This window comes from Lineus longissimus, chromosome 16, assembly GCF_910592395.1.
Source record: "Lineus longissimus chromosome 16, tnLinLong1.2, whole genome shotgun sequence".
Taxonomy (NCBI): domain Eukaryota; kingdom Metazoa; phylum Nemertea; class Pilidiophora; order Heteronemertea; family Lineidae; genus Lineus; species Lineus longissimus.
This window is the reverse complement of record NC_088323.1, coordinates 10,841,785-10,861,840: the sequence shown is the minus strand read 5'-3', so window position 1 is coordinate 10,861,840 and position 20,056 is coordinate 10,841,785. Positions and strand designations below refer to the sequence as shown.

Sequence of the window (20,056 nt, the reverse complement as noted above, 5' to 3'; positions counted from 1 at the left end):
AGTACCATCATGACATGACATGCTCGCAAACATCCATTGCCGCAGCTCCCGACAGGAACGACTGTCAGGATGCATGACAGTAAATCCTGGATACCAGGGGAAATCCTCAGCACAACACCGCACCGATCTTACCAAGTGCACACTGAGGACGGAAAAATCCTCAGGCGAAACCGCTCTCATATCCAAAACATTCCGCATAATAGCGAGAAAGAACTCCCAAAACCAGACTATTCAAACGAGGACAATATAGTGAACGACGCACCACTACCAATTGCTGCCCCACCCGCAGGGACAGTGACAAACAAAAACAATCAGTCAACTGACAATGTTGTCACCACCAGATCAGGCCGTGTAGTAAAGCCTAATCCCAAATACAATGGGCCGTATTCAATATGCTGTTTTAGCGACTGTTTAGTTAAACGGTGATTACCTCTTAAGCGCCGTTTAAATAGATGTTGTACGCGGGCGTATAAACGGAGGCCTAAACGGCCTTTCAAAAGTCGCGATCATCGGACATTTAGCTGTACGCGGTCAAATCCCCGATCATCGCGTAACTTTCATTGTCGACACCAGACCAAGTTTAATGAATTGACGTAATTCGAGACGGGTAGGGATATTTAAATGGGCTCGATCAGGCCTTGCACACTTTGTATGGTAGTTGCAACTATGGGACCGAAAAGAGCGGAAAATTTTACGCACGAGCAAAGGATGGGCCTCATCCAGCTCATTAGACTGCAGGTGAAGGTGATAGAAGACAAACGATCGGATACCTCCTCCAACAGAAAGAAACAGAAGGCGTGGGACGAAATCGAGAAACAAATGGCGGCGAATTTTCCCGAGAGGGCGAGGGCCTCTGCAAAGGACCTCAAGGAATTATGGAGAAGGATGAAAGGGAAGACCAAAACGGTCGCACGGGATAAGAAAATAGATATGGCCAAGACTGGCGGTGGAGCACCGGAAGTTGACGACCTCGACGAAGAAACAGTCGCAATTTTGTCCATTATAGCAAAAGATTTGGAGCAGATTAAGAACACTTACGACGATGATTGCACTGGAGCGGTCACCGACACTCGCGATGAGGATGTTACTGCAGGCACCAGTTCAAGCGGAAATACAAATAAGAGGCAAGTATGCCTTCTGATGATTATTATGAAAAATACACATTTCTGAGTTGCAGGAAGTGCGTGTATTTTACTGTCATTACAAGATACAGAGTGGCATCAGTATAAAACAAAAATATCTGGGATGGTTCTCGTGATGTAATGAACTGCAAAGCAAGTTACGAAAATTTACAAGCACTTGATTAACCAATGTTCTTTTACAGTGCATATCATTTGCCCACTGAATACGATGATGACACCGAACCAGATGTCGAGTTAGAAGAAGTGAGAAGCAACGAGGATCAATTGTCAGTTTGGTAAGAGAATCGTTGAAAATGGTGGATGAAAATTGTTGCCCTAATTTTCCTTTCAACAGTCATTAAAATGAAAAATTTCATTTCATCTTTTGAACACGATAGTCCTGTACTTTCTGATTTGTTAAAATGCCACTCCTTTTTCAGCGGGAATAACAAGTCCTCAACTCGTGGAAGGCTGTCGCCGTCCTCGACAGTCTGCCGTGAGCAGACAACCCACACCAGTTCACGTCAGCAGACACTCGTTGCCACACATCAGCAGAGAGCCGTCGCTCCGAGACAGCCGACAAGTTCAGCATTACAGAAGACGACCGAAGCCTTGTCTTATCTGAAAGAGGAACACGACATGAAGATGGAATTATTGGAACTTCAGAAACAGGCAGCTATATGTAAACGAAAGGCCTATGAAGCAAAAACTGAATATTACAAAGAAAAACTTAAACAGAAGCGAATCGACCTTTGAATTCTGAAGGGACAAATCCACTTATTAATTCATCCATTTATGTTGCTCTTACTGATTAAAATGCTGCATGATGAATCGTTGTCGGAATAAGTTTCCTCTGAAATTTACTTCAGCCGGGTTGATGGGTCGTTCTGGTTCACCGATTTCACGTCGAGGAAGGTCAGCTTCTGGCTCCGGTACAGGATCATTCATTCGTGTGGCGAGATTATGTAAGCAGGTGGTCGCAACTATTATTGCCATGTTGTGATCCAACTGAAAAATGAAATTTAATATCAGAGTCAGTTTATCTGTGTTAACGTGTTTTTTTGGCAAAGCGTACAACACAAGGGGGAGTAAACCGTTTCCATCACCAGTGAACCGTTTATGATACTCACTGAACACCTCAGATGCATTCCCTTGGAGACGCAGGGAAATCTCTTTTTCCAAATCCCGAATGCTCGTTCAACCACTCCCCGGGTACGTCGTTGGGCATTGTTGTAACGGTTCTCCTCTGGTGTTGTTGGGTTGCGAACCGGGGTAAGCATGAACGTGCTGCAAGTGTAGGCCGGATCCCCTAGCAAAATGCCTCTGTATTCCCCTGCTTGAAATTTACGGAATAGTTGTGATTCTTGAAATATCCGCGAGTCATGTGCCGAACCGTACCATCTGGCAACAATGTTAGTGAAAAGAAGTTGATGGTCCACAACACCCTGGCAGTTGATACTATACCAACCTTTACGATTGATAAAATGGGCCGCACGCTCCCCACCAGGATTAACTATAGCAACATGGGAACCGTCTATAGCACCAACGACCCCAGGGAATTGGGCAATCTCATAGAAGCCTTCGGCAATAGTTCTCCTTTCTTCCGGTGTGGTTGGAAAGTGAATGAATTGCTGACGTCTGGCACAAATAGCAGAGGAAACGCGATGAACCACCCTGCAGACAGTTGCCTGGGATACGCCACACATATCACCAATGTCCATTTGGAATGATGCCCTGGCATAAAAGCGCATGGCAACCAGCACCTGCTGCTCCGGGTTCAGAGCATGATTACTCTCCTTTAGTGGCATCAAATCCGGGGCTAAGAAATCTACTAGCCAACGAAATGTGTCCTTGGAAACCCGGAATCTGCGGATAAATTTACTGTCGCTATACTTTCGGAGCGCATCCACTCGGACCTCAAATACTCTTTCGACACGAGGACGGCCCAACAGTACCTCCTCCTCCTCCTCCTCTTGTGCAAACTCAAGAATTTGTAAAACCGCCTCCATGATGTCTAAACCTGTGCTGCATGTACTTGCGTTCCACCTAAACGCGGACATAAACATGCCCAGCCCGGCGATTAAATTTTCTTTTGTTGCTTAGACGTCGGCTAACCGCATGTTGGATAATAGCTTATTCTGAATTGGCGTATAACTTTAGACAGGCGATGATCGGGCGATCAAGAAATTTGTACGCGCGTAACCCTTAAACAGTCGCTAAAACACCATATTGAATACGGCCCTACGACTTTGTCTGAAATGCGCCAAGGACAATCAACCCTTTCACAACTCGCGCTAGAAACCATATCCGGTGAATAAGGGTTGTAGTTGTTGCATAATCATTTGAGTATTTAAAAAAAACTAAGTCAATCATAAGTCATTATTAGTCAACAGAGCTACCTCAAAAGGGGGATGTTAGATTATTAGAGTCACTTGTGAATCACACCTTGTGATGACTGCTTTTACTATGTCATCTGCATATTGATCATGCGCACTGTTCACAAATAAAGTACTTCCGACCACGCTACACAAGGGTATACTAACATTCGACAATATATTCAATTATAATCTTTATCAATATCAACATAATCCGTTTTGTATGAATACCTGTTGTAGTTGTTGCATAATCATTTGAGTATTTAAAAAAAACTAAGTCAAGTATCATAAGTCATTATTAGTCAACAGAGCTACCTCAAAAGGGGGATGTTAGATTATTAGAGTCACTTGTGAATCACACCTTGTGATGACTGCTTTTACTATGTCATCTGCATATTGATCATGCGCACTGTTCACAAATAAAGTACTTCCGACCACGCTACACAAGACTTAACTTCATTACTTTACACCCATCGTATGTATCCTGTTTCAAAAACAGTGGCACCTTTCCTAACCGCTAAAGCTATGACATTGAAACTTTGTATACATGACCCCCAGGTCTGGTGACCTCTGACAATGAATTTCGGTCCAAGTTGATCCTTGACCTTGCCACCAGGGGGCAAGAAGTGGAAACCTTTAAAGTGTGATATCATGGTGCCTGTATGCTGCATGGTGATGTATGATTAGGAACTGAAAGACTACCTCGTGTCGATTGCCAGGGGCCTATTTGACGGTGCCCTCCGCACAGTGTAGTGCCGCCTAAGAATTCAATTGCCGCCATCCTGGATATCGGCAATCCTACGTCACATTATGCGTCACCAGTTCGGACTGTAAATCTTATTCAGGCCGAATTAGTGCCACTTTTTCTGATAAAACGTTTTATTTTATTAATTAATTACAAAAGGTGATCTTTAAAGATATAATGTAACACTTACTTGTAGGGTTTTAAAATGATTTCATGGAGAACTATAAACGCAGCATTGGGCAGCATTCCGTTTCTGTATCTCCGGTACAGCTTTTCAAGATGGTCCAGTATTGCCGAAGTAGATACAGGAATCATGGGTTAGAGGTCACCTGACCTAGGGGGTCCTTTGTACAGTCTCAAGTTCATTGTCTTAGGGGTTAAGAAACGTGCCACAGTCACGCTCAAATCGCCAATTTACGCGACTTGACCTCTGTGACCTTAACAAGTACGTCAATTCAAAAACCCGTATCACATGTAATGTATCATTGCTGTAACGACCAGCGGTCGTTTTTATATTTGGCGCCTTGAGTGAACTTTTGTTTTAGGGGTTGTTTATGACGTCACTGGTTTTAGTGGTCACCAACCATTAGCTTCTTAGAGAAATTGACACAGAATAATTTTTGTATGGACAAAGCTGGTAATTTTGGACAGCTAACTGCTACTTAGGGTCCATATAAAGGAGGTAAGAGTTAAGTTAAATCATTCTATAAGTGTGGTTTAGAAAACCTATTGATTCATGTAGTATTATAAATAATTACTTTGAAAGTAAGGCGTGGTCCAGGTCTCAGTTTGGCATGGTCACGTGATGTACAGGGTTGAGGTCTTGATCGTTTTCATCCTCTGTTTATACCTAAACCTTGTAAGACAGGCCTATTTTGTATCATTATACCGTATTCTCAGTACTGAATGTGTTGGTTAACTTGTAAGTGTGTTGGAGGCCTATAATTTGAAGAAATACCTGTTATACCTGTAACTCGGCCAGCTTAGTGTAGATGGCAGTACCATCTGGTCAAAAACGAAAACGTCTGAAGACAGTGGATGAGACTTGAATGTGACAATTTATTTTTATAACCTTTCCCTATTGCACTAGTAGTACACGTTGTAACGTTTGTATTTTCAGTGGACATGACTAAAGAGACAGAGAGACAATAAACAAGAGCTGAGAGAGACAATAAACAAGAGCTGAGAGAGACAATAAACAAGAGCTGAGATCAACTTGATGAGCTGTCGTTATCGTTGGTCTGTCGTTATAGTAAACTCCTATATGGCAGCGGTTGCTGAAAGGTAATGATCTAGCACTTACGAGCAAAGGATTCAAGAATGCCAGCAGCGGAGGAACGGCCAAAACGTACCATGAAGTTAACAGAAAAGAGTCGAGATTACCAGCTTGGTATCGAAAAGAACAAAAGAAAAGAAGGATGGAGCGACTTAGCTGTATGTGAAAGTAGACTAGAAAAGTTAATGCAGAGTCCTCCTGATCATGGTATTGTTGATGAAATAAAACATGAGCATAGCCAGTGGTTTGGTCTGTACGAGGCCATTTTGAACGCAAATGACAATGTCAAAATTGCAGAAATCCTGCAGAAAGGCAGGATGATCAGAACTGTTTTACGGAAAGAAATGTTATAGCAGGACAGTTCAAAGAACATTTGGAAACATACATGACTAGTGTGTATGAACAACTGGTGAAATACAGTGAAGACGGTGAAATGGACAAGGGCTGGATTTCACACCCTGCAAGTGTGAAATCATTATCGCATAAATCCAGCAGTGTGAGTTAACGGGTGAGCTCAAGCATTTCACTGGCGAGAGCGCGTGAGGCTCAAAAGCGAGTTGAACTTTTGACTAGAGCTACTGCATTGGCTCAGAAGGAGAAATTAGAAAAGTAGAAGCTCGAGTTGAGACTGAAAGAGGAACAGCTGAATATCAAGACTGAGATCCGAGTTTTAGAAGAAAGAGAAAGGGTTCTGAATGAGATGTTTCAGGATGAAGGCAGCGACGACAAGAAGTCGGCAAAGGAAGTGAGCAGTTACACAAACATCTACGTCACGGGACATGTCGAAAAGGTCAAGGACAGTGCAAGCAATATCCGGGATGTGCCAAGCAAAGGACATTCAACTGGTGTCAAGACTGTTGTTGATCGTGCCAATAGTAATGCATGTAATATTGATATTGATGTTGACACTGATAGTGGTAGGCCTATAGGTGAGACCCTTTAGCAGGAAATGGTGCTGGTTATCAGGGTCCACAGTTCAATGATGGGTTATGGGCTGTTACACGCAAAATGAAAAAGCCAATAGTTGAAGTTGCAAAGTTCAGTGGTAAACCTCTTGCTTATCTTTCTTTTATGCGTCAATTTGAGTCGCGTATTTGTACTAACACACTTTCAAGTGATGAGCATTTCAATTACCTCCTTCAGTTCACGGAGGGCGATGCACATGATGTGGTCAGGGGCTACTCTCATTTACCCGCTCATATGGGTTATCAAGCAGCAATGGCAGAGCTAAAAGAGCGGTATGGGGATGCTGACGTTGTCGCCAATGCCTATGTTGAAAGAGCGTTGAACTGGGAAATTATCAAGCCAGATAATGTAAAGGCCCTGGACAACTTTGGTATTTTTCTGAGTGAATGTCAGTTTGCAGTGGAGTGTGCCGGCCAAGGCGCTGGAGTACCCTGACAACGTTAGGAAATTGTTAGCCAAGCTACCGTTTTATTTGCATGACAAGTTTAGGAACATTGTAGACAGAACAAGGGAACAGGGTAACACGGTGAGGTTTTCACTGTTTGTAGAATTTGGCCGAAAGGAAGCGAGGAAGGCAAGGATCAGGTATATGGGCGAGCAGCCATGAACACAGGCCATTCTAGCAAGGGTGACGCATTTAAGAACACAGCCAGTAAGACGCAGACGAGACAAGATTCAAGCTGGCCAACAAGGAAAGCATTCGCTACTAATGCTGCAGAAGTTGAGGCTGAATCCAAGGGGGGCAGGTGTGAAAACAAGTCCAGTGGTCAGCCTGTACATGTTCACATGCATTTGTTTCATGCAAAGAGTTTATGAAAAAGCCTGCTGGTGAAAGATATACATATGTCAAGGAGAAAAGGTTGTGTTTTGGGTGTTTGGTTAGTGGGGCTCACATCAGTAAGTTTTGTAAGAATAGAATGACCTGTGACACATGTAATCGTAAGCATCCTACAGTATTGCATGATAGTGCAAAGGTCAGCGAGGTTAAAAAGGTCAAGGAAAACACAGCTGGTGCTGTACCGTTAACCAGGATGAAGGGGTACCAGTTGCTATGGGGGCTGATACAGGGGATTGTACCTTAGCCATCATACCAGTTCGCGTCCTCAATCCCAAAAGTGGGATAACTGTTGAAACATAAGCTTTCCTTGATACAGGGTCAAGTGTAAACTTTGGTACAGATAAATTGATGACGTCCCTAGAAGCCAGTGGGAAGAGAGCTCAGATTACAATGGACACAATGGGTAAACCCCTTACCATGTACACTAACATAATCAAGGACTTGGAAATTACTGGGCTCAATGGGAACGAGGTTGTTCATATCCCATATGATTACATCAGAAAATGGCCACACCTGGAGGAAGTTGATGTTCCTAACATAGCAGCTGATGTGGGTATTTTGATTGGGAATGGGATACCCGACGCCTACTCACCATTGAGGACAATTACGGGGCGACGGGGCAGTCCCCATGCTACAAAGACTTGGTTAGGATGGGTGGTATGGAGTTTGATGAAGGATAAGGGCATTGAACATACTAGTAATCGAGTGGATGTTGTAGCGGTGACCCACTTTGAGGAGATAGAGAATTTAGAAACACTGGTGAGGACTGCAATCAATCTCGACTTCCCGGAGTGATTGATCGACACTAGGATGGAACCGTCATGACAGGACAAGGTCTTTGATGACAGGGTGGGTAAAAGTTTGAAATTGGTAAATGGGCGCTACACTATGGACTTGATGTTCAAGGATAAAGAACCAACGTTGCCTAATAACAAGGTCCAAGCTACCCAGAGATTGATGGCACTTCGAAGGAGAATGGACAGGGATCCCAGGTACAAGGGGGAATATATGGAGTTCATGACAAATTTGTTCGGTAGGGGTCATGCTGTTAAGGTCCCGCCTGATGAAACTGAAACAGAACCAGGTCGTCAATGGTACGTTCCCCATCATGGGGTGTACCACCCCAGAAACAGAAGCTACGAGTGGTGTCTGATTGTTCGGCAAAGTTTCAGGGGACATCACTAAACGAGATATTGTTACAGGGACCAAACTTGACCAGGAATATCTTCGACATTTTGATAAGATTTCGACAAGAGAATGTTAAGTCCATCAGGAAGGATCAATAACGAATATGTCTTTAATTGTACGGGTGCATCTCTTTTATTCTTTTTCTTCAGCAGTTACTGTTAATACACCGTAAAAGACTGTAAAATACAAAAAATACAATTTCTAAGTAACACTGTTTTGTTAAGGTTCAGTGCACACGCATATAACAACACAGTAATTAATACTAATCACATCCTTTCTGGATATTTAAGTATGCTATACAAATTACATGTACACATGCATTCTATATGCATGTATATGGCATGGTCTAATACTGCAGCTTGGGGAGAAATACTCCTACAAAACATACATGAACTGCACACCAGTCTTTCAGGATCAAATATAAGTACAGGAGGCACAACTCCTTTATAGAAAGTACAGACAGTTTACATATACAGCAGTTTCATCTGACACTAAACATATGACTGGATTTAACAAAGAAATGGCCCACATGTGTGAGGGTACAACGTTTTAACCCTTAATAAAGTCTGCATTTTTGTATCTCATATCAAAATAACATATTCAGTAGGTGCTATGACTAGTATACTTGTACATACCATTGTCTCACTTGATAGAGATCCTGTGAACTTATGGATTTGACCGGATTTTAAATTGAGACAAGATGCACGCTGGGCGTCGCAAATAACCAGGTTTTCGAAAATTATATGTTTGTTTAGATTGCAATATGGAATAGGAAGGGTTGGGAGAGTTGAAAAGATGTGCAATATGAAGTAAGAAGTGTTCAGGTTGAAAATGGTTCTGGGAATGATTTTTATGCAGTCAAGAAGAAGAAGTTAATTTCAAAGTTGTATATGAGAAGTTTTTATTTAGAAGTTACAGTACCTTCATGGAGTTAGCATAACTGAAGTTATACAGGCATAGATATGTGATGAAGACTACAAGCATCTGTATTTAATCATTGATGCATTTTGTGTACTAGTATATTAGAATGTGTGTCATTTCTCAATTATTCATCGAGTCTGAAAACATTGAGAATGAACTGAACTGAAGTGTAACAGCAAGTACCTTACTGTAAGTAAATGGTGCATGATGAAGATGGCTGTAGTCTTCATTGCATATGTATGGCTGTATAAGTAGCAAGACTCTCTTGAGAGTACTAGTATATACCTGAACTAACTAGTGATGAATTGTTGTACCGTGATGCTGATTTCAGCCAGTGAAGATTTCAGTATAAATCCGAGGGGGTGGACATCTTCATGTTTATGGAAACAGTGGTGATTAGTGCTTGGAGGTGGCATCCCGTGAATGAACGACTGTTAGTATTTCCAATATCATAAGTTATTTTTTTCGGGTTCAATCCAAGTAGACATGAGAATGCAAAGGCTATGGCCATGATGCCACAAATAGGGTCACTTGATTGTTGCGTCACATCAACATATTCCACATTATCATTGTTTATCTGGTTGTAGACAAGGCATAACTGGAGGAATGTTTGTTGCAAATGTTCCGAGGACATTAAAGAATCGTAGATGTAAATTCTTTTAGACGTAGAATGATAGTATGATGTACTCCAATGGTTTTTTAGAGGATGGATTAATATTGAGTCCTTGTCTGCTGGTATTGGTGGTGGACGTTTGTTTGAATCTTCACTTTGAGATAGAAAGTGCAACTCTGCTGGAGAATAGTAACCGATATGTCCTTCGTATTTGAGGCGATTTGCATAAAGATGCATAAGGTTCATGGCTGCCATGATGACATCATCAGTGATATCAGTGTTGCCTACAAAATATTCAACTTTCTAGTAGTTCTGGAAAGAAAAAAGAAATTGTACAATGGATTTGATGAAGGTGTGTGCGAGGTCAGGGATGATAGTGAATTGTCTTGGAAAAAATGGTTGACAGTGCTATTGGTGGAAGAGGAGTTGAGGAAGTGGATGGTTGGAAAAAAAGGACTTTAAGCTGTCATTTATATCATCATCTCATTTTTGTGTTTAAAGATAAAGTTGAGAATGAAATATTGTAAGGATGAGTCATGTCATAGTTATGATTTGAAATGAATGAACTGACCTGTCTCTTTTCAGCTATATAAATGGCATGACGGTGTGCTTTCATAGTATTTGATGTTTTCTTCAGTTTTGGCATGATTATATATCTAAAGAAAGGAGTTAGGGTGTACCAATATCTATTGCTGTGCCCAAGGGCCATGGATTCTAACATGACTGTGACAAGAAACAATAAAAAATATCATTGGTATGGCCTTATCTGCTATGCTAGGGACGAGAAACCAATATCCATTGATGTGACCAAAGGACTAATGGATTCTAACTGACTGGAACAAGAAACAATAAAACACATTCATTGGTATGGCCTTATGTGCAATGGTAAGGACAAGACACCAATATCTATTGCTGTGCCCAAGGGCCATGGATTCTAACATGACTGGGACAAGAAACAATAAAAAAATATCATTGGTATGGCCTTATCTGATATGGTAGGGACAAGAAACCAATATCCATTGATGTGACCAAAGGACTAATGGATTCTAACTGACTGGGACAAGAAACAATAAAACACATTCATTGGTATGGCCTTCTGTGCAATGGTAAGAACAAGACACCAATATCTATTGCTGTGCCCAAGGGCCATGGATTCTAACATGACTGGGACAAGACATAATAAAAAATATCATTGGTATGGCCTTGTAACTGACTGTGACAAGAAACATTGAAAAAAGTCATTGGTATGGCCTTTATATGATGTCCAGATTTAATCCATATCTTACTTTTATTCGTGTGAAAATAGGTGCTAACGGAACAGTAAAAACAAAGAACGGGTAGGCCTACCATTCGATCTCGGTTCAAGCCGGCAACTGTCTTCCTACATGAATGAGTAGCGTGACCAAATAAGGAATCCCATTGACAACATTTTTACGCGGGCTTTTATTTCATTGGTTTAAAGAAGTATGACGCATAAATTATTCATCGAGACCCGTGAAAAGCGTTCTACAACTCTGGATCGGCGGCGTCAATTTAAGCCGCGATTTCTATGAAATCTGACACTTCTGGGAACTGAGAAGACATGAACTTAAGACCCATCTCGCCCCCACCTCCCCCCACCCCCTAGATTTTAAATTGCAGATCTGCACAAGTCTCAGGACCCAAGTTTTGACCACCTAAAAAGCCAGAATGCAACTACGCAGTTGAGTTACCGTACGTTGTTAGACCAAGCTGCATTTTGGATCATCTTTCAACGATCGTCGACAAACTATTTCTCAAATCAATCTCAATCAATTGAACAATCCAAGCCTTCCCTAATGTTTCATCAATACCTGCAATAACACAGGCAGCCAAAATCGCCCATGAAGTTGTGAATTCGATGAGAACTTACCTCTTGTATCTGCGTATAATAGCTAGACACGAAGCGTTCTCCGGCACTGTCTCCTTGCTTCTGAACTGCGCAGACTCCGAGACGTGACGTTGGCTTCACGTGGGACTGCACGTGGGATAACTCGCGCAAAATTTAAATTGCCCCCCCGATGGGGTGCTCACTAAATTGCGCTAGTAACACCACCTGGTGCAAAATTCATGAACTACGCTTATTGATAATGAAAGAGAAAGCTTTGCTCTCTATGATCAGATTTGTTTCATGATCCCCAACTTAAAGAATTGGGAGAAATCAGCTTCTGGAACAGTTTTTGGAAAATTTCGCTCTGTGCCACCTAGTGGCCAAACCGCTCATCCTGCGGAACCCACACTTGGTCTGTTCAGGAGTTCTAAAGGGTGTCAATGGCTAAAAGGGAAAATCAAAAAAAAATCTCCAGTCGTTTCAAAGTTATCAGTGTGACGAGAATCAATACGAGTTTTTCATAACACGCCACCTATAGGACTAAAAAATTGATGAAATAAAAAAATCGTGTGATATATCGTGTGCCATCACCTGTAAAGCCTACCATAAAAATCTGGTGAGAAACCCACCCTTACAAAGGGACTTATGGTAGATTTTGTTTTTCACAAAGCGCCCTCTGGTGGCTAAACAATGAATCAAATCGAGTTGGATTTCGAAAGGAACCAACGTCTACTTACCAGCAGTATACAAAAAAAGATTCAACAGAAAATCTTCAGTCGTTTTAAAGTAATCAGTGTCACAAGAGAACAGCGACCGCCCGACCGCCCGACCGCCCGACCGCCCGACCGTCCGACCGCCCGATCGCCCGACCGCCCGGCACTTTCGGTAATTTAATAACCAGGTATTTCTTCGAAAACCTGGTTAAAAATAAAATGATCTTTCTTGTCTGGAGTATGAGCTTCTTAGGCGTAAGGATATAAAAGGTTCATGTTTACATGATAAAATGTTAGAAAGACTGTTCATAAAGTCTATAAACTCTAAATAAACCTCCAATTATCTAAAACATACTAATAACTACATTTTACTGACGAAGATGAGAATTATAGGTAAAGCTTTTAACCTCTTAGCAAGGAACTACCTTTTGTAAGGGAGTAAAAAAGAAGGCCCAAAAAAGGTACTTGCTATATAGCAGATCCTGAAAATACTAATTGTCTCAGTGGCTGCTTCACTCCCACCCAAAATCCCTGTGATTTTTTTTTGAACAAGGATAACGAGAAGGAAAATCGCCGAACTAAAACATTTTTGGTCAAAGCGGAATCAGTCTAAATGCCAAAAATACCACGCATCCAGCACGGACATCCGATGATGCTCAGCAACCAAGGCTGGGCCGGGCCCAACTGCTGATTCTGCCTTTCTATCAAAACTGTGACCTTATGTATGGGTCTTTCCAAAAATCGTGGGTTCTCGCTAACACGCTTTCCTTGTCTCGTTAGTTCTGAGGGCATCCTAAGCTTGAGTTTGCGGATCAGCCCATCACTGCTCTTGAAGGCTTCTTCTACTATTGCCATTTCCCAGTTTCCACGTGGAAGCTCTTGATCATGCAGAATGACCACATCACCAACTTCAATCTCTCGCTTGGTCTTCTGCCATTTCTGTCTCGATTGGAGATTTGACAGATATTCAGCTTTCCAACGAGTCCAGAATTGATTGGCCAAATACTGGACTCTTTTCCATCTTTTTCTGGCGTATACATCCTCTTTGACGAAGTTACCAGGTGGTGGTAGAAGGACACTTGATTTCATTGTCAAGAGGTGGTTGGGGGTGATTGGCTCAGGTTCGGTAGGGTCGTTGATAGTGTCTGTGGCAAGAGGTCGGCTGTTAACAATTGCCATGGCTTCGTACAGAAGGGTCCTCATTGAAGATATATCTAGTCTTCCCTGAGCTTGGTTGATTGTTACTGTGAGAACACTACGAATTGATCGTATTTGTCTCTCCCAGACACCACCCATGTGACTCGAATGTGGGGTGTTCATCTGAAAGTCGCACTGGTCAGCTAGTTGTCTTCTAATTTCTTCGCTGTCAATTTCCTTTAATGCATCAGCCAACTCCCGCTGCGCTCCAACGAAATTCGTCCCATGATCACAGCGAATCTTAGAGACGTTCCCTCTGATAGCTATGAAGCGGCGAAGGGCGTTAAGCATGGCATCGGTTGACATGTCATCCAGTAGCTCGATATGGACGGCTCTAAGGGCTGGGCAGGTAAATAGCAGTCCATAGCGTTTGTGTTGCTTCCGTCCGTCTTGGGTGTGGAATGGCCCAAAGCAATCCAGACCACAAAAGGTGAATGGCGGGGCTGGTTCTAATCGATCACCTGGCAAGTCACACATCTTCTGGGATGCGGCTTCTCCACGTAACTTGCGGCACACCACACTTGAATATGTAAGATGCCACTTGGGCTCTGGCATTCAAGATCCAAAATCAACTGGACCTTAGTCTCTTGAGAGTCATGGCGCGTCCTTGGTGTGCAACCAGTTCATGAATGTATCGGATGAATAATTATGTTAGATGAGTTCCTTTTGGCATGATCACTGGGTGTTTCACCTCGAAAACCTCTGATGATCTCCTCAATCTTCCTCCCACCCGTAGGATCCCGTATTCGTCTAAGAATGGGTCAAGGTTGAAGAGGCTGCTCCCCTTTCTTAGTTACCTTTTCCCCTTCAGATCCTTAATCTCATCTTCAAAGTACTGGCATTGCATATTTCTAACGACCAGCCTTTCGGCCCTGCTCCTGGACTCCTGCAGTGATAATGAGGGTTCACCCAGTTTCCTTATGCACTTGGCTTGGAGTGCCTCAATAGCTGCTAGCAGTTTAGACCAACTGGAGAATTTGCCGAATCTGTCTAGGAGTGAGGTCACTGCTTGGCTCTTCGTCTGTAGAGTCTTGACCCTTTTGACTTCGGGGTCAGAAGGTGACAGAGTTATTGGTGCTGTGACATCTGCAGTGTTGGGGATCTCCTTTTCCAAGAGGAATGTCGGACCTCTGAACCAGTTGGTGATCTGAAGTTCTTGTGCTGCAAGACCTCTTGATGTGAAATCGGCTGGATTCTCTTCTGTTCGAACGTAGTTCCACTGGCTTGAGTCTGATGATTCTTTGATCCTTTGCACTCTGTTAGCGACGTAAATGTGAAATTTGCGTGCTTCGTCCTGTAAATAACCAAGAACTACCTTGGAGTCTGTCCAGTATACATTCGTGATATTCGGGATGTCAAGCTCTCTATTCAAAAGGTCGCTGATTCTGATCGACACAACGGCAGCTTGGAGCTCTAGCCGAGGGATGGTCACTGGTTTTAGCGGTACAACTCTTGCCTTTGCCATGACGAGGGTATTATGCACGTGGTCTTCAGCATTTATCAAGCGAATTTAGCTGCACTGGCCATATCCACTGAGGGACGCATCTGAGAAGTGATGAAGCTCTGCCTGTACAGCTGTACCGAAGTTCTCTGGCTTGTAACATCTAGGAATTTTGATCTTCGCTAAATCATGCAAGTTGCGTCTCCAGCTTTCCCATTTAGGGTGCAGTTCTTCAGGTAGGGGTTGGTCCCAGTCAGCGCCATTCGTGCAAAGTTCTTGTAAGATCTGTTTACCCTTGAGGATGAAAGGTGCCAAGAATCCTAGAGGATCAAAGACTGAAGAAATCATGGAGAGAATACCTCGCCTTGTCAGGGGTTGTTCCTTCAGGATCACCCTGAAGCAGAATTCATCCGACTCCACGCACCACTCAATCCCAAGTGCCCTTTCGATAGGCAGGTCGTCTAACGCAAGATTAAGGTTCATAATATCCTTGGCACGCTCTGAAGCAAGGACAGATTCCAGTACCTCGCGACTATTGGAGGCAAACTTGTGGACTCGAATATTCCCTTTGCGGCATATTTCCGTGGAGCCTTTAATAAGACTGCAGGACTTCTCTGCGCTTTCTTCACTTATCAAACCGTCGTCCATGTAAAATCCACCAAGGATAAAGGAGGCGGCATCAGGGCTTAAGTCTTTGTATTTGTTAGCAACATACCGAAGGCCATAAATGGCACATCCGGGAGAAGACGCTGCCCCAAATAGGTGAACTTTCATCCGATATTCTACCGGTTCTTCTTCAATATTGCCATCACTCCACCACAGGAAGCGAAGATAGTCACGGTCTTCCTTGTGCACCAGAAACCGGTGGAACATCCTCTCTATGTCGCACATCAGTGCGATGCTTTCCATTCGGAAGCGGCAGAGTACTCCCACGAGGGTGTTCATTTGATCGGGACCTTGGAGGAGATGATCATTAAGGCAGGTGCCTTTAAACTTGGCTGCACAGTCGAACACCACCCTGATTTTTCCGGGTTTTTTTGGGTGGTACACTCCGTGATGAGGAATGTACCAGACTGGTCCTTGGCTTTGATGGTGACCCTCAGATACCCGTTCTGCCTCTCCGTTTTCTATAATGTCGAGCATGAAGGCCTTATAGTCAGAGAAGTATATTGGGTCTTTCTTGAAACATCTCCGAAGGTGTCCTAGTCGCACTAGTGCAGTGGCTTTGTTGTTAGGAAGGTCTGGTTTCTCTTGTCTAAACGGCAAGGGCATGGTGACAAACCCATCCTCCTGCTGGTAGGTCCGGTTTCCTAATATTTTCATGAATCTTGTGTCTTCCTGTGACCAAGTTTGCTCTTTTGGCTCTCACTCGTGGAAATCAGAGGCGAGGATGTTGCCAAGATCTTGTGGGGTCAAGGGTTCTTCTTTGATCGATGTCTTCAAGACGAACCTTACTTCACTGATCTGGTTCTCTGGTGAACAAACATCCTCGGAAACCGCCTTGGCGACTATGGAATGTGTAAGGCCGATCGCATCTCCGGAATCTTCCTCTTGTTCCCCGCCCCCAACAATACTCCATCCTAAGTCTGTTTCAATTGCGAATGGCTGATTACCCTCCCCTTGACACAATTTCGAGGTGCTAGGGCTCTGGGGCAGTTGTATCCTATAAGAAGGCCAATTTCACAGTTTAGGAGGGGTTGCATGTGATGAGCAATCTTGGCAAGATGGGGCCATCTGTTGGCTGTCTCCGATGTGGGATTCTTCCACAGGAATATATTCTCTTGAATATGTTAAAGGCAATTTTATTCTGGAGTTGGACTTGAATCCTCTAACTTGCAGATTTTTGAATTTGCTGCAGTGGATCATCTTATCTTTGGCTGTCATTGTCGTTAGTTTCAGCTGTGTTGGTTCGCCACAAGTCTCTAGCGACTCCACAGTCTGTCTTGCCACAAAGGTAGTGTCCGACTGGGTATCAATGAGAGCGTATACGACGAGCTCCTGGCTTGGCTGCTCCAAGCTGGAAATCCACACTGGGACCACCATGGATGACATCGAGTTGGCTCCCGAGGCGGCATTTCTGCAGATTGCCTCCTTGGCTTTATCTGTGTCGGTGGCGCTTTTTTCCTCAGTTTCCTTTGCTTGATGGGGCCATGTAGTTGCCGGGTCATTCCTTGGTGTAGTTTCTGTCTTCGGCCTGTCTTCATGCAGGGAGGTCGGATGACGCTTCTGGCACTTTGTGCACGTAGCCTTTGCTGGACATTCCTTTGAGAGGTGACCCCGTTTCAGACAACCATAACAGTACCCATTCTTTCTTATAAAGTCTTGTTGTTCAGACTTGGGTTTATGTTGAAGTGTTCTACACTCCTGAACAGAGTGGCCAGGCCTTTGACAGAAGTCGCATGAAGTCTTTGTTTCTGGTTTCTTTGTATTTGGCTTTGGTTCACTCTTGCCACCAGTGGCCAAAGTATTTGCACCCTTCCTACGCTTCAGGGGTGTGCCTTGTTTCTCTCTTTTGTCTCCATCTATCTTTAGGGACCCTAAAGAGGCGATAGGGTCACATGCAATATCTGCTTCATCATACAGAAACTTGGCAAAATCGGCAAACTGTGGGTGGCGGCCTGTCCTCTTCTTAGTATTCGCAACAATACGGCTCCATCTGTTTACCAGCCAATCTGGAAGCTTGAAAAGTATCTTCCGATTTTCTCTGCTGTCATTAAGGATCTGTAGGTCAGGGATAGCATCCATCGCGGTTAGGCACTGCTGCAGGAAATCCGACAGTTTCCTAAGGCCGATGCTGTCCCTTGGCTGGATTTTCGGCCATGAATCAAGCTTGTTTCTGAAAGCAGCTTCAGGGATTGCAAAGTCACTCCCGTATCTCTCTTCTAATATGGATTTGGCTTTCTCATATGCCTGATCACTCCGGAGAAGGAAACAGCCTCCGACTGCTTCTCCTGCTGGACCACCTAGATATCTTTTTAAGTAGTGAATTCTTTCACTTGGGGGTACTCCTTTGTTTTCAATCAAGGCAGTGAATGACGCAGTCCAGGCGGGGTACTGAAGTGCATCTCCGCTGAACACAGCTGGCTTGGGAATGGGTGGGCATCTCACTTTGATGACTAGGTTGTGGTTGCCACACTGCGGCTTCTGGTCTTAGACAGGACTGGGTGGTGGTAGCTTTGTTCTCTGGAAGTGGCGTCAGGTCTGATTTGGCATCTTGAAGTCTAGCAGGCTGGACCGATTGTGGAGATGGAACGATCATTGTGGGACGTGGTTCCGGATTCGGTTTTTTAAGTATTTCCTCGTGCTCTGTAAGGATGGGGAAACGTCTCAGTTCTGAAGATGTTTCTTCTTCATCCAGAGCCCGCAATTTGGCTTCTTCCACCATTAGTCGCGTGGCGAGTCTTTGGTTCTCTATCTCTTTCTTCTTCCTGGCTAGGACAGCATCTGCCTCAGCTCTTCTTGTTTTTTCGAGGGCAGCTTTTCTAGCGGCCTCTGCTGCTTGCTCAGCCTCATCCTGAGCACGTCTTCTGGCTTCTTCGAGCTCCATTTGCACCAATTCTTCTTCTTTCTCTGCTTCTTTTTTCTTCGCCTTGAGCTCTGCCTGCAATGCTGCAGCCTGAGCAGCCGCTTCTCTCCTAAGTGATGATCGGCTAGATGCTCGGCTAGATCGAGGTGATCGATGGGATCGAGAATCCTCTGACCGGCTACCCCTGAGTAAACCAGCTGCCTCTGCAGTGAGGGCACTGATGGAATCTGCAATCCTACGCACTTCTGAGAGGGGAAGACTGTAAGATTTCCTTACCTCAGCATAGGCTTCATTTAGTCCTGCGTTACTCTTTTCCAGCTCTTCTAGAAGACTTCTTTGCAGCTCCAGGGCAGTAGCTTGACCCGTGGTCTCCTTGACGTTCTTGGCAGAAGCCTTGCAGTCCTTTGCTGACTTCCAAAATCGTTCCAGTACTTCTTGTCTTTGACTTTCTCTGGCCTTCTCGGTGGGCTTCCTCTCTCTGGAAGATCTCCGGAAGGGTTCCACTACCTCAATCGTTTCAGGGGGTTTCTCGGATTCGGGTGTTCCTGAAGGCTCATTGACCTCAGCTGGCTTCTCACCCTTACCTTCATTTCTCTTCTCAACCTGGCTTTGTTCTTCTGACTGCATCCTGCTCTCTTTATCTTCATCTCTCGTGGTTTCTGCGAGCTCTGGCTCCTGCTGATCCATGGCGGTGCAAGACGCAAGATAACCTGGCAATTAGACTGAACCTGTAGTTTAATCAAATTCTCTAATCAGTAATCTCTAGTGACCCAAGCTAAGAGGTCGGTTCTCTGCGGTTCATCTAAAAACCTATTTTATCTGCAATTTCACAAGCATGACCACAGGGCAATTTGAGAAAGGAAGTGATGCAGCCACTAAGAAATGTCCTATAACGTGGTCAAATCAAAGCATGGAAGGTAGTAGTGTCAGCAGTGGGTCATTAACTAAACCTGAACATTTATCCGAGGTATCACTGTTTTGAACAACATCGGGCCTATTGCGTAACTGAGCTGATACAAAAGGCATTCATGTAGATTGTAATACATATAGGCGACCAATTCAACCATGAAATATTTCAATCTATAAACACAAGACCTCAAAGGTAATGGAGATTAGCATACAATAATCAATACAATTTCAATAGAGTGTCTCTGTAGCAATCACTTCTTCGTGTCTCTGCGTGAAGTCCTCTCGTCTCACTCGATGTGGTGTTGTCACTCTCTTGTGGCTTGATGAGGGACGGTCATGTCGATGGATGATCTGGAATATTCACTTGCAGTTCTATCA

General features: G+C 43.8%; 5 protein-coding genes across 5 annotated transcripts; 1 reads left to right on the top strand and 4 right to left on the bottom strand.

Moving 5' to 3' along the window:
• The first annotated feature begins 666 nt into the window (after nucleotides 1–666).
• LOC135500155 (fibrinogen silencer-binding protein-like) lies at nucleotides 667–1,170 on the top strand. The gene has a single exon (XM_064791401.1). It carries the CDS (start codon nucleotides 667–669, stop codon nucleotides 1,168–1,170), a length of 504 nt encoding a protein of 167 aa, XP_064647471.1.
• Nucleotides 790–3,336, bottom strand: LOC135500523 (putative nuclease HARBI1). Its single transcript, XM_064792044.1, has 3 exons — nucleotides 2,252–3,336; nucleotides 1,930–2,129; nucleotides 790–1,742 (listed from the first exon to the last, which is right to left on the bottom strand). Exons 1-3 carry the CDS (start codon nucleotides 3,185–3,187, stop codon nucleotides 1,739–1,741), a joined length of 1,140 nt encoding a protein of 379 aa, XP_064648114.1. The 5' UTR covers nucleotides 3,188–3,336; the 3' UTR covers nucleotides 790–1,738.
• Nucleotides 3,337–13,214: 9,878 nt separating this feature from the next.
• LOC135500154 (uncharacterized) lies at nucleotides 13,215–14,357 on the bottom strand. The gene has a single exon (XM_064791399.1). It carries the CDS (start codon nucleotides 14,355–14,357, stop codon nucleotides 13,215–13,217), a length of 1,143 nt encoding a protein of 380 aa, XP_064647469.1.
• Nucleotides 14,358–14,595: 238 nt separating this feature from the next.
• On the bottom strand, nucleotides 14,596–15,267 carry LOC135500153 (uncharacterized). Its single transcript, XM_064791398.1, has one exon. It carries the CDS (start codon nucleotides 15,265–15,267, stop codon nucleotides 14,596–14,598), a length of 672 nt encoding a protein of 223 aa, XP_064647468.1.
• Nucleotides 15,268–15,312: 45 nt separating this feature from the next.
• LOC135500152 (uncharacterized) lies at nucleotides 15,313–16,515 on the bottom strand. The gene has a single exon (XM_064791397.1). The coding sequence runs from the start codon at nucleotides 16,513–16,515 to the stop codon at nucleotides 15,313–15,315; it is 1,203 nt and encodes a 400-aa protein (XP_064647467.1).
• Between the last annotated feature and the right edge of the window lie 3,541 nt (nucleotides 16,516–20,056).

Excerpts from the sequence above, each read along its gene's own strand:
- LOC135500155 (XM_064791401.1), top strand. The coding sequence starts at position 667 with ATGGGACCGAAAAGAGCGGAAAATTTTACGCACGAGCAAAGGATGGGC.
- LOC135500523 (XM_064792044.1), bottom strand. The coding sequence starts at position 3,187 with ATGTTTATGTCCGCGTTTAGGTGGAACGCAAGTACATGCAGCACAGGT. Across the intron at positions 2,130-2,251 it reads GAATGCATCTGAGGTGTTCA|TTGGATCACAACATGGCAAT; the intron begins GTGAGTATCATA and ends TTCATTTTTCAG.
- LOC135500154 (XM_064791399.1), bottom strand. The coding sequence starts at position 14,357 with ATGCCAGAGCCCAAGTGGCATCTTACATATTCAAGTGTGGTGTGCCGC.
- LOC135500153 (XM_064791398.1), bottom strand. The coding sequence starts at position 15,267 with ATGGCAAAGGCAAGAGTTGTACCGCTAAAACCAGTGACCATCCCTCGG.
- LOC135500152 (XM_064791397.1), bottom strand. The coding sequence starts at position 16,515 with ATGCCCTTGCCGTTTAGACAAGAGAAACCAGACCTTCCTAACAACAAA.